Here is a 14602-nt window from a genome sequence, read left to right on the forward strand (position 1 = left end):
ATAGCGTACATATTTCCAGAACGTTCTTAGAGCGACGGGCAGCAGTACGACCTTCTCTCCTTCCTCTACCTAGACGATACTAAAAAAAAATTTTTGTTTTAGAAGTCAACCTGGTGGTCATTTTGAGAACTATTATTATAATTGCCCAACACCTTTAAACGAAAACCATTAATCTATCTTGGTTCCTTCAATCACTACAACTGTTCAGCAGCGATTACCTTACTTGAACCTTCCCAAGACGATTTTAGTGTTTTAGCGTACATATTTCGTGACATATTTGAAGAGACGGGCAACAGCACCATCCTCTCCCGTACGTCTCCCAGACGATACTAAAAAGAAATTTGTTTAGAAGTTAATGGGTGTGCTTGCTACCTAGTGGTCATTTTTAGAACTAATATATGTAGTCTCTATGTCCAAGTCCAGTAGGTGCTGCTACCTAGTGGTCATTTTTTTAAATAATTTAATTTTTTACAGGTTTCAAGCCATTTATTTCTGTTATATGGGACTTTTGAATTGTAAAGATAGCCAAACATCTTTACTTATTCGTTAAAAAATTAAATTGAGAACCAAGACTAGTGGCATTTAATTAGTATTCTAGGAGTAGGACGTTTTAAGTTCTGCTTCTCTTTGGTCGTTTTTTAAACTAAATTTGCTGATGCCTATAGTCTATTTTTTAAACTAGATTTTTTCACTATCAAATTGATTTTCAATCTGGATAGCTTTTTTTAAAAAAATTATGTTTAATCTTTTATCCCATTGAAAAAAGAGAAATTGAATTATTGATTATTGTTGCTACGCTGAAGTTGGTGAAGTTCCAAAATATAAAGACTTTCACGAGAAAATAATTAATTATATTGCTTCGTTTCTGAAAAATATTCTTACTTTATACAATATCTTATAATTATGATTAAATTTATTTCGGAAGAGAAAGGACATGAAGAAGAGAAAGGAAACATGAACAGTAAATTGATTGAACTTTTTATATTTTGTTATAGTTTTTTGTGTAAAAATTAGTTCTATATTAATTATAACGTAAAATTTTATATTTTGGAGATGTACATTTTTATTAATTTAATAAACACAATTAGATGTTACACTTCTTTTTCTAACAATAGTACATATATACAATTTTAGTATATATTTCAATATAATTTTTTTTTTTTATGAGACTAGACCGCCTATATTATAAATCAATGATCATTAAATTTACATTAAATAATAATAATAATAATCTTTTTATACAAAAAAGAAGTCTTGAATATCAATTTGTTTTAAAATTATATAATATAAAATCATAAATTGGAATAGAAATTTAAAAAGGTAGAGTATGGTCTAACTTTTCTGCATTTCTATTACAATAAAATGTATAAGTATTTACAATGAATAAAATGCGTAAAAAAACAAATTTGTTTTTTTATAGTTTTTATTTATAATTTTATTTACAGAATTTTTTAGGGGTGACTGTATGTTTATATATTCTTTTTCATTAAAATAAAAATTCATATTTAATAAACAAAGTAATAATAATTTACGCATATCACAAATTGTGTGGTAATCTATTATAACAGGAATTGAGTCAACATAGTTTTGTTTCCTTGTTAAGTGGAAGCTGCTTCTCTCCTCCACCAGGGTATTCCACTTTCCTCTCTGCAATAAAATATGTTTATTTTAATAATAAGAATAACTATTTTAATCAGCGATCTTCTTTAATTTTGTGAAACTTTGTCTCTTCTTCCAATACAAGTTTAATAGATACACTATGAATTCGAGAGGTAGAGAACATTGTTAATTACTCTTTAGTAATAACGGCTTTTAAGGATTTTAAGCCATTGCATTCCCAGTTAGTTCCAGTTAGAAACTTTGCTTGCTTTTAATAAATGAAACTGACTTCAACGATAATTCCAAGTCCATTCTGTAATTTTGGAGAAATAGTTATAATGGTTCAATTCCGAGAACTAACTTAGGTCCGCACTTAAATAATCAGTACGTAGCACTAAATATACTGCTTTCGTTTCTAGGCCAATCAAATAGAAATATTGTATAATATTTACTTTTACTCATGTAAATAAGTCTCTAATGGTTTGGAAAATTCTATTTAACTAAGTCCTCACTAAGTTTTATAATATATTTTTACAATTATTGGTATGTTATGAATTTTTAACGTTTTCTAGTCAAACCGTAGCTAAATAATCAATCTTTGCAAGCAAAAAATAAATAAATAAAAAATAAAACTAGTCATCAATAGTCCATCTTTAAGGAAAAAATTATCATTAAAAATGTACGGATTGCAATAAGAGAAAGTCGGTCTAATTCTTGGCATGCTTGAAGAAAAACAGCATACTCGTATAATTTTAATCTGAAATATTGAAAACCAAAAAACCTGTTTACAACCATCTGAAATGAGTTAAGATAAAAATGAAAAGTGGGAGTTACAGTGTAAAAATGTGGCGTTAGCATTGTGAAGTTATTTTAAATAAGAAGGTAAAATTGGATGTAAGGAATGAGTCAGTGTGCAGCCGTGTGTATGTGGTCTGAAAACCGGTTTCTTAACAAGGTGATGATGCCCGGGTGAAGTTGTATTCTCTTGAGCGCCTCCAGCTTAACGGGTACCACTCTCCTATGAACCGCACTGATTTCCAACTGCTTCCAAGGCCTTATTCTTCTACACCACAATACTTGTTGCCTTTCGCCAGCTATACATTGTTAGCAATATAGTAGTTTGCAAGTATAGTTTTTTTGCAATAAGACTTTTCTCTAGTTCATTATATGAGTATAGATTTTCCTAAATTTTCTTTCAGTATTTTAAAAGTTTTCTATAATAAGTACCAAAGTTAATACACGCAAGGCAATTAATCATCTAACATTCTGCAAACAAAACAAGGACCTAGCCGAACTTTTAAAACAAAAAAGTATTTTTACATTTAGGAGTTAATTTCATTTTTTGAAACTAAGCTATCTAATCCAACATATTTCACTTTTCAAGGCTTTGACAAAATATTTGTTATGGTTAAGTTTGGACTCGTAGAAGTTGTTAGATTGCATGAAATACTGGTTTAGAATAAAATTTATATTAAATAAAACTCATTTTCGAAAAAAAAAATCTTCAACAGAAAAATCTATAATGAACATACGTCAAGAAATTGTACATAAAACTGCATCTATGCCTTACCTAAACTTATTGATATGTTCCATGGGAGTAAATAATCAAAATATCCAATCTGAACTTTCTACGGTTTGACCACATACGTATGCAAACAAACCAAACTCTAACAATTTTTTTTCCTAATTAAAGGCACTGAAATTAGTAACCCTACCGATAACTTGAATAAAATACTTTGCCGATGTAATACCATCTCAGTTAAAAGCAGTAACAGAGTGCACAAAGTCATTGCACTTTAAATCAAATTATTGCTACTTTACTTTTCCATATGCACTTATAAATCATTTACCTTAAATGGTCTTCATGTACGATCTGTTGATGGACAATCTCCGTTAGAAGAGGCTGTAGAGGCGGTAACTGTCTCAATGGAATTTCTTCTCGACCTGCTGAAGTGACAGGCTGTTGTGGTTGACTTCTAGTGGGCTTGGATTGTAATCGACCTCTTTGGCGTGCGCAGCACTGAACAGACAGCAGTAAACCGGATACCAAAGAAGTCATACTCCCAATGTATGTGAGCACAGATAAGTCTGGTCCCCGAGCTCTTAAAGGGGGTAGTCCTCCAGGGCCTGATCGAACTCCGAGTACTAGACCGGCCACTACGAGACACATCCCGGTCAGCACGCCAGCCACGAATACCACCTGTGGAATAACAACAGTTTAGCACAAAAAGGGAAAATAAACATTAAAAGTATTTGTCTGCATATTAATCACAGCAACAGATATAAAAACTTTAAAAAAATATACAATATACACACCTGCAAGAAATGGTGGCAAAATGTTTCTAATACAATGCAATGTCCACCACAAGGAACGATGACTGCTTCAGTAGGGCTAGGAACACGAGATCTCCTGCCTGTTCCGCCTAGTAGTGCATACAAAACATATTTGATAATTGCCACAAGGATAAATTTAACTAAGAACGGACTTTTTCTACATCAAAGAAACCACTTATTTATTTTTTATTTTTTACTGAATTATCTAATAATTTATTTCGACAGTTTGTCTTCAAATCATCACATACAGAATACGAAAACACTATTTCCCACTTATTAGGTAACAAAAAGAATCGAATCTTACTAAATTATCAAAAGTACGCTTTATGTGAGAAAATTGTACCATAATTTCAACGTTGAAGACCACAAAGTAAGTAAAAAAGTTTTTTTTGTACATGTGAGCAATACAACTCAGCAATCAAATCTTAAGTTTTCGACAAGATTCACCACTCCGAAATGCGATTTACTATATACTTTAGCTTCGAAAATGCCTTAAACAATTTATTTTTTAAAATTTTATGTAAAGGCTACCCTTAGAACACATGTCACTTTTAATTTTTCCAGGATAATTATTTGATGAATGGATACCATAAAACATTATTCAGAAAATACCATACACCCTATTAATTCGTATTAGGAGGCATAATATTTTTTAATACCTATTACATTTCATGCAAAATTTGTTGAATATTCATTGCCACTTTATTGTGGCAGTAGTCCAAAAATGATATTTCAAAGAAAATGAAGCAGACTAAAAATAGAATGTATTAAATGAGAGCTCTAGTTAGCCTAACAACTGCGATCCCAACGGTTCCATCGAGCTTATGTATTCTGTCAGTCTATATAACAAAATTTAAAGTGTGGACAGAATATCCCTAAATAAACTATCTGAAAATATCTGAAATTTTAATGCAATGATTGCATTGATTGACAATATTGATTTTTAATCAAATATTTGACTGATTTTTTATTTTTTTTAATAGAGTTTTATTTAATTTTTTGGGATACAAAAGAAGTTCATAAAAATCATGAATAATTTTGTCAAAAACTTGCTTACAAAATAGTTCTGGTGTTAAAACCCTCACGACTTAAGCTTACTTTAATCCTAAAGGTTAAGAATTATTCATTTTCTTCAATACCTAAAACTAGGAATATTAATTGGATTAATTATAATATAACGGTAGCTCAATATAGAAAATTGGACACTACTATAATAGTTCCTCTCACTAAGAAAAAGTCATAGTAAAAATATTTGTTTACTAATTCAAAAATAATTTTATAGTAAGTATTTAAAGTTCTATAAAATAAAATAAAAAAAAAAACCTTCTGAAGTTGGTTCACAAAAATTACCATTATTATAAACAAGCTTCACCACGTTAAAATTCACATTGTATAATTATGTTTAACTCGTAAAATTTTTAAAAAAAGTAACAAGCAAGTTACAAATAAGTAAATAAAATAAGCAAAAAATTCCTTTGAATTCCTTTTTTATATTTGCTAAATAGACATTAGCAACTCATTTATCTTTCGGAATGCAGTTTCTGCACACGCTAAACTCATACCAATCCTTATGAAAGCATTCCTCATTTGAGAAGTATTTTATCACAGCGATTTTTTTTTTTTTTTTACACATGCTCGAAAATATTTATATTATGTTATATTCATGTGCACAAATTAATTTAGTAGCAATTAATAAAGATCATTAAAAAGTCTATATAAATGTATATATTTTAAAACATTGAATGTTTACTTTTATTTAGCTCAATAATTATTGTTTGGTTTCCTTAAATATAGCGATACAACATTATCTTTAAAGCGTTACATTTTAGTTTGTCCACTGTATCCCATAAAAGCGGTTGTTGTGGTTAAGAAGCGTGGATTTGAAAGTGGGAAATTCTCAGTTAGAATCTTATGAAGCTACTTTTTATTTGTGGAAAAAAACGAGACAAAAAATATTAATAGTAAACAATGTGCTTAAGCCCCTGCCCATAACACCTAAAATTGGAGCTAGATGTTAAGCCCCGCCTAAAAAAATTGGCAATTATTTTTTTTATTGGTTGAAATATCAACAAAATTGAAATGTCATTTAATTCAAGTAACCTAAAGTCACTTCTTCCTCAAGAACCAAGTATTGAAATTCGCTTCGGAAAATGTTTAAAAACAACAGGATATATAAATATCACAAAGGTGAATAAAAAAAACTTTTTATCGGCAATATCGTTCATTTTCGTAGATGATCCCTTTTAAATCATGCAGATTATAGAAAATGGTCTGACATGAACAGACAAGACAGAAGACACACCAACCCTGAAATGTAATACTATTACTTTCTAAACTAGCCCTGAAGATGACCTAGTCCCTAGGTCGAAAGCTCGGCAAAATAAATTTTACTCGACTGAAATGGCATTTATTTTTTCATCCCATTGAAACTATGAATCAGTCACCAAAAAGAATGAACGTAAAATACTTACTTTCTGAGGCTGAGTTGAAATTGTGCGATGGTGGAGTCTGTCGTAACGCCGTATCCAGAAAGATTTGCTGTTGCTGCGACTGAACTTGGGTAGGTTGTTGGTAGACAGCAGCTTGTCCGGACGGTAGATACCCATGAATCATGACACCACCTTGAAGACCTCCAGCGACTCCTCCTCCATCCCAATAGCGACATTCGTCCACCTAGTTGGCCCGATCACATAAAAATAAAAATACTGATTTATCTAAGAATATTTGGATGAAATTATAATATTAATGTAAATACTAAATACCGGTACAAATGGAGCGACTGGGACGATGCGATGGTAACTGTGACTGCTGGTCGTACTCGACCTGGAGTCTGAACACTGGTGCATGTTCCATGGCGTTCTGGAATGAGATGCATGAGCGTTAGGTATTTCAAAATTCCAACACAATAATTCTTCAAAAGTAAGCAAAAATGGGGTAACGATTTAGTACAGTTCTTTTAACTAATTATGACTCTTATTACAACAGCATACTGAGGCGATAAAAAGCAAAACGAAACTCAGTATTATAACACAATTGAGATAATCCTAAAATATTCTATATAAGATCTTTTGATCTTAAATTCCCAAACATTTTCGTGGAGAGATCCAGATTTATGCTTTGATAAATCTTAATATTTTAGAGAGGCATCTGAAATAGCCATTTCTTGAGGGCCAGAACGATCAACGCTTAAAAATGAATAGAGGTATTAAACCACAATAATTTTCTCAACACTAAGCCAAGGGACTTGGTGAGATCATCCCAAATTCTGTGGATTTTTCTATCCCTAAATAACATTTTCATGACATATTACTTATTAATACCGGCCACTAATCTTATTATTAATACCGGCTACTATTAGACGCTTTTCAAGCGTCAAATACACTTCTTCAATTTATGTTAAAATAAAATGACGTAGTTTTTTGCACAAGGAATATTCGGGATTTAAAGGGGTCTGATAGTACCAAAGCGACTAACAAATAATTTAGTCTGAATTCACAGTAACTGAAATAGTTTAGTTCAATATTCATTCTATTGGTTAACTAAATACAGTTTTTTAATTACGAATGCGATATTTACTAAATTATTAAGGAATCGCCAATAAACTAAGCTTAACTCAGAATGAATGACAGGAGGAAAAAACCCTATACTAAATCTCAAATATACAACCATACGTGTATTGCTAGCACATTATACAGACAAAAGGAGGAGTTAAAAATAATTAGGAAAAAAGTTAAAGAAAATAAAATGCTATAAACATACCTGGATGTTGGATGCGCTGTCTGTTGTGATGATATAGGACAGGGGCCATACCTGCTCATGCTGTACTACCATCTCAATGGAAGTCACTTTGACTGGCTGACATTTCTAACAATTTTAAGTTTTTTATCATAATAAGTATGTAAATGCAATGGAAATTAAAAAAATTATATTACAAAAAGGGTCTAATATCGGACAAAATGAGATTCATCATTGACACATTGAAGATGCAAATAATATAACATCAAAAAATTATAAGCTTCTTAAAACCCTAACATTACCTGTTGTATACCATAAGACAAAAAAATAGGATGAAACTAACTCAAGTTATTCTCTTACAGAAAAAACTTCCAAGAGGATTAATATTGCTGTAGCTGATAATGAAGAAAGTACTGCGATCAAATTTGCGAAAATGAATTTAACGAGTGGTCTCTATCTTCCTGTTTTTAACAAAATAACTCAAAAACGGAGCAAATCGCAGAAAGCTTAAATTTGGTATCACATCAAAACAATGTACAGTTTTATCAATTATGTCATATGTATTGAAAAGCATTAAAAGCCATTCTAGAATTTAAAATTTGAGGAAATAGGTAAACCTGGAATGGATTTTAAAGAATAAATACATAGTTTTCATCTGTTCTAATTATAACTTAATGATACTACAGTTGTAGTCCACTGACCTTAGAAATCTAGAAATAGAAGTAAAATAGGCTTTTCCTCCAGTCTTTTGAGCAGTTGGTGTAGTTCTGGATAGGCTCTTGGATTACACAAATGATCAGCTGGTACGTAAATACTTACAATAAGCTAGCTTGTAATTGGTCAGTAAATTGGAGGAAAGGTTTTGCGTTTTAAAATGGGTGCTACTAACACAGACCCGCATTCCATTTTAAAGACCACTTCAAAGTGGTCAAAATAGGACAAAAACAAAGAATTGTTTATTTTCACTCAAATTGAAAAAGCAAGTTTACCAAATATAGTCTCTTTTTCTGAAACTAGGAACATTTCTACGAAAATTAAAATTAAATTTAGTGTTAAAAATTATTTATTGCTATTACTTTTTTATACTACCGAAGAGCTAAAAAAAAGATTGCTTGTCATCTGTGAGCAAACAATTCGATCCTTTTTTTTTATACAAGGCTAACTTTAGAGGACTAGGAACTGCTAACAAGAAGAGGGCCTTTAGAAGGTGCCGAGAATTGAGCTTTTAGCTGATATGGAAACATATCAAAGTTTAAATCTACCATTACTGAAGTTTATGTTTAAGCAGAGTCGCGTTTTGACGAAAGACCTTTTTTTTAAAGAGGAACCCAACGATGAGCTAGATTTAGTTTGGATGCAATCATACATCTGTAAGGAATTAGCCATTTCACCATTTGCTCTACATTACTTTTTTTCTCAAATCTTTCTCTTCAAGGGACGGGCACAACTGGTTAGTGCGTTGGAATAAAATCGCAATTGTTTTGTTTGTTCGGATTATAGAAATAAAACTACTTTTATTGCAAGTAATAATACTCTTGAACAGAAATAATGATCCATGAAGTCGGCTTACTGTTTGCTGGGTTTGAATGCTTTGATAGCTTCTGGCAACTATGCGATTAATCGCCTGTGAGGTGTTGAGTTGAGTGGAGTACTCGAATGTACGGTGTTATAACATAATGGTTTCCACTTCTTAGCTATTCTGTGAAAAAATCCTTTCTCATCGGTGTTTTAAAAGAAAAAAATAATAAAAACAATTATGTTTCGTAACAGAACTGCAGAAACTCTCATTTAATCTTGCTTGGTTATTATTACCTGTTCGCTAGTTGTACTATTCTCGCAAAATATCAATTGATAAGACAATTTTATGCCCAAAAAATAATACAGACTTCTTAGTAATTATATGTTATTTTTGAAGAATAGGTTTGTTAAGTACAAATCCACAAATTACAGGGAAATTCTGAGTCCCGAGGTATTTTATTGTGGCGACAAACAAACTGACTATTATCGACAATCCCGTAAGACATGGGATGCGTACGAAGCTTATTTATATTGGGGAAATAGTAGATCCTATTCATGAACTTAAATAAAGCTATCCCTTCTCTTGTTACAATCATATCAACTAAGAAATTCTCCAGAAACCCCAAAATAATTTTTCAAATGGATACTGGAAATTTAGTATCTCAAATTTTGTTGTGGGAAACGGTAAAAAAAAAGAGAAACAAAAAACAGGTACCTATTTCATGAAATTGCATGGTGGGTATAAAACCTCAATTTTACTTTATTTTAATTTTTGTGAACATAAATAAACAAACTATTGTAAATTAATTGATAATTCATTCATTTATTGATTAGATTAGTTTTGGTTATAAAAACAGTTGTCTCCGTAGGTCCTGGCCTTGCACAAATGTCGTTAGATGTCAGTATTGTTATCCCGTTTTTGTGAACTATACCTGAAGCTATTGCTTAATAAACGTTCGCATGGTGCCTTTAGTTATACCTAGGATAGGTTCTGGACCAACGAATGAGAAGCATCCTCTTAGTAGATAATTTACGTACTAACAGATCATTTGTGTAATCTAGGAAACAGACCTACCCGGAACCTCACCAACAACTCAAAAGACAGGAGGAAAAGCCAATTTTATTCTATTTCTATATGTCCATGATCACGCTAACTACTTGATAATCAGTCAACTAAATAGGTGAAAAGGGATTTTTTGAGTCCTTGCCTCCAAAGATAGCCTTCTTAAACAAAGAAATCGAACTGTAGTAACGTTAAGTTATAATTAGAACAGATAAAAATCTAGCTATGTGAAACGTACAGACTACCTACCAAATTTAACTACTTTTCAAATTTCATCGGGGAAAAAGAAACCAATTATTTGGGTAAAGTACAGAAAATCATAATCATACGACATAACTATGTCTCCTTTCAGAAAAAAGAAGATAGAGTTCATCTTCTGCAGGCTGAGTTTAAGCTTACTTTAAGAAGTCTTCGATCACTTCAGTCAATGCAAGCTTCAGCAGGTTAAAGAATAATGTTTTAACCTAGGACACATATTACTGAACGTTAATTTTAACTGCTACCAATTTCTTCTATTACTGTAATGGCCTATTTTTCCAGGCGGAGCGTCCAACTACCACTTAGGCCTTCTATTCTCTGCTCGATAATTATACATATGTACGAGGGTTGTTTGAAAAGTCCGTGCAAAGTCAGAGAGATAGCACTAATGGCGCGTATCGAGGTTATGTTTAGTTAGTAGCAACTCTTGGAAGAACACACACCAAGTTTCAGTCAGATCGGTCTATTTCTTTGTGTTTGGCACTCGTTTGAATCGAGGAAGTCGAGTGATTTTCAAAAAATGGACGAAAAAGAATTTCGTGTGTTGATTAAACACTACTTTATAAAAGGCAAAACGCCTCAGGAGACTAAAGAGAAGCTTGATAAACATTATGTTGACTCTGCACCTTCGATTAGAACAGTTTATAAGTGGTTTCAAAATTTTCGGAGTGGCCATATGGGCACAAGTGACGCTGAACGTTCTGGACGCCCTGTCTATTGGGATTCGCAAGGAATAATCCTCATCGACTATCTGGAAAAGGGTAAAACTATTACAGGTGCATATTATTCATCGTTATTGGACCGTTTGAAAACCGAGCTGCAAGAAAAACGCCCACGATTGGCCCACAAAAAAGTCCTTTTCCATCACGACAACGCACCAGCTCACACCTCAGCAGTTGTGGTCACAAAATTAATGGAAATAGGGCTCCAACTCGTTTCACATCCCCCCTATTCTCCAGACTTGGCTCCCTCGGACTACTATTTGTTCCCCAATATGAAGAAATGGCTGGCGGGAAAAAGATTTTATTCAAACGAGGAGGTGATTGCAGAAACGAATGCCTATTTTTCAGACTTGGACAAATCCTATTATTCGGAAGGGATCAACAAACTAGAGCAGCGTTGGACGAAGTGTATAAGCCTAAAACGAGACTATGTTGAAAAATAAAAAAGGTTTACCCCAAAAAATTAAGTAGTTTTTATTTTTGCACGGACTTTTCAAACGACCCTCGTATGTTACATGACAGCAAATGAAGGTATCAACTTCTGTATCAAAGGATGGATTATTTGTAACCTTCGTTTGGTCACAGTGAATTTCTACGTTTTGTATCTACAGTATATTATTTTTTACCCTTAAAATTAAAAAGAATTTTTTAGCTCCCTAAATAGAAATAATGATTGGTAAAATGCTCTATTTAAATTACTGATTTGAATGACCTTTCAAGATGCCACAGTGAAGTCTTCAATAATATTCACATAAGGCAAGTGAGCAAGTAGATCGCAGACTGAAGGGGGAATGTATGCAATGCAAAACACAAACTCTACACTTAAGTCTACAAACTACATGCTACAACTCTGTTCAGGAAGGATAAATACTTCAAAAAGCACAAAAATACTTTTTAACAGAGCACAATTAAAATGTGTTACATTAAATTCCTACATACTTTTGTTATTAATTGAAAATCAGAATGCACTGGTGGTGGCATAATTAGAGAAGATTATTCACTCCTTCATGAACTTTGTTTAATAATAATCTACAATATCCATCCCCACTTCAATTTGCTCAAGGTTTAATACTGTATCACCTTAATGAAAAAAATCGTCTAGATTTCTTGGACGACGTATATATTTTTGGCTGTAAAGCCCTTACTGGAAATATTTCTTAAACAATTCCAATAATTATAACCGTGCCAGAAACCCTGTTTGGGCACAACCAAACGGTATTTAAAAAACATAATAGGTTGGTTGAATTTCTACTAAACAACATATGATCTTTACACTACTTTTCGTTGCTGAAAATTAAAATCTCGTTAAGTTATAATAAATTGTGTAGCTGTATAAGCTGTGAGATTTTGTATTAATAAATTGTATTTTACTCACCTAATTTTCACGCTGAGTTAAATATTGTAAACAACATTAAAAACAAAAAAAAACATATAAACATAACAATTAAAAATAAATTCATAAAGAGTTAGATCGTACTTGAGCTGGCCCCAAGTTTGTTGCCATCTAGACGAGATTAGGTCAAACAGGATATGTACTTTGGAAATAAACGCACCTACAGCATTATTTTGTAATTTGTGTGAAATTAAGTGGCTTGTTTGATAACCAGTTTTTAGTGGCAACTACAGGTTGGAGAATTTCTTTCTTTTCTTCAATCTACTGCGGAATGGAAGGAAATATAGGAATAGTTTTTATCTTTTCTATCCTAAGAGGGTTTTTTCTGTAGCTTTTTTTATCAGTTTTGATGTCTTAGTTATTCTACACTAAAATAGAGTGAATTAAATACGTTAAAAACTGATATAAAATAAAGGTGGCCAAATATCGTAAGTAAATTCTCTAGACCTTATGGAAATTCATTTTCACATATTTAAACATCAAATTAAAAAGGCATTTAAGCTGCATAATTTCATTTTGTGACTTTCTATGAAATTTACAAGCAAGTTGGTTCTACTTATAACTTAAGATGAGGCAGGAATTAAATGTAAATGCAAACAATTTAAATTTATCTACCAAATTTAAGCAATATTTCAGTAAAAATTTATGTTTGTAAATGCATTTTTAAGCTTTGATTCTATACAAAAAGGCTATGTAGTTGGCTTAGCTATATATAATGGGTTATAGTGTCCAAAAATTTCTAAATCCAAAAATTACAGTAGTAATGATAAAATAGGGAAACTAAATTGGAAAAAAGGCTGTAATCAATTTTCGGAACTATAAACTACCATCAAGAAATCTTACCTATCGGTTGGATAACAGTTGAGGGTGAAAGATCATTACACGGTTGGGCATATTTGTAACCAGCTGCCGTAGATTTTCTTTTGATTGGAATGAACAACCATAAACAAAACACAATATAAAAAGATAGTAACAAACTCTATTTTTGCACACCAAACGAACTGTAACACTATTTTATCAAATAGTAATAAGATAAAAGTAAATGTCACTACTCACTATCATCGATTAACGAGCATTCCGGAATGTGATCTTTTTTTAATGACAAATACCAACCCATCAACAACTTAACAAGACATAACTAAACTCGATCTCGAATCTGTACGTAGTACAATTTCCATCTCATCTATCAATCCCCTCCAAGATGGTTACCTCCTTAAGTTAGGAGTGGAGGAAGTGACTCCTAGAGAGATTCCCCCACTATCAAACTTCATATGCCATATACACTATACATACACTGGGCCAAAAAACTAATTAGATTATTTATTCACAAAACTGACTGTAGTGGTTTCTACAATACAATAGAGAACTTTGAAACTTTATTCAATCGTTTTTCTGTTTGTTATCTTAATGTTTTTACATATTTATACAGCTGTTCACAGACTTTTTTTGCATTCGTTTGGGGTGTTGTTTTGTTAAACATTTAATTGTGATATTCCTGCTGAACAAAAATAAAAGATTGAATATAAAATGAAAAACTCTGGTTTCTCTCTATCGAATAGTATATTTCATTTGAAAATAAAAGAAGTTTCTAATAAGATAATAATAAAAGTAATAAAATTTAGGTTAGTGTTCACAGACTTTTTTGGCCCAGTGTACATACATGGTTGATATGTCAATCCATCTGCTAAAAATTCCCTAACAAATACTAACTTTAGCCCACCTATTAAACAATATTAATTTTTTTCTGGTTTCAGTTTTATATATACATATGTATTTGTGCATTATTTGTAACTGAGAGAACTTAGAATTAAGACTGTATAATCTATAAGCAAAAAAATTGGTATCTTGAATAGACTATCGAGAAAACCTATAATGATCATAAGATTTAAAGTTGTCATAATTAATATTCTTTCTATTTAAAGAGTAATCCTAATCTTCAGAAAATGAAAATACTTGTCTAAACTGGTCACTTATTGATTT

At 31.7% G+C, this 14602-nt stretch overlaps 1 protein-coding gene across 4 annotated transcripts; it reads right to left on the reverse strand.

Annotated features, from left to right (window-relative positions):
* Positions 1 to 966: 966 nt before the first annotated feature.
* LOC141460378 (uncharacterized) lies at positions 967 to 13876 on the reverse strand. Of its 4 annotated transcripts, XM_074140310.1 has the most exons (8): positions 13679 to 13873; positions 13466 to 13542; positions 7693 to 7797; positions 6696 to 6792; positions 6405 to 6606; positions 3916 to 4022; positions 3450 to 3799; positions 967 to 1647 (listed from the first exon to the last, which is right to left on the reverse strand). In XM_074140310.1, exons 3-8 carry the CDS (start codon positions 7749 to 7751, stop codon positions 1599 to 1601), a joined length of 864 nt encoding a protein of 287 aa, XP_073996411.1. In that variant the 5' UTR covers positions 7752 to 7797; positions 13466 to 13542; positions 13679 to 13873; the 3' UTR covers positions 967 to 1598. The 4 variants fall into 4 exon arrangements, with proteins under 4 accessions (XP_073996411.1, XP_073996412.1, XP_073996410.1 ...); XM_074140311.1 differs by lacking the exon at positions 13466 to 13542 and having other exon boundaries at positions 13679 to 13876; XM_074140309.1 differs by having other exon boundaries at positions 13466 to 13872.
* Positions 13877 to 14602: the final 726 nt, after the last annotated feature.

This window comes from Rhodnius prolixus, unplaced genomic scaffold (assembly GCF_049639745.1).
Source record: "Rhodnius prolixus isolate KJV_2025 unplaced genomic scaffold, Rpr scaffold_6, whole genome shotgun sequence".
NCBI classification, from domain to species: domain Eukaryota; kingdom Metazoa; phylum Arthropoda; class Insecta; order Hemiptera; family Reduviidae; genus Rhodnius; species Rhodnius prolixus.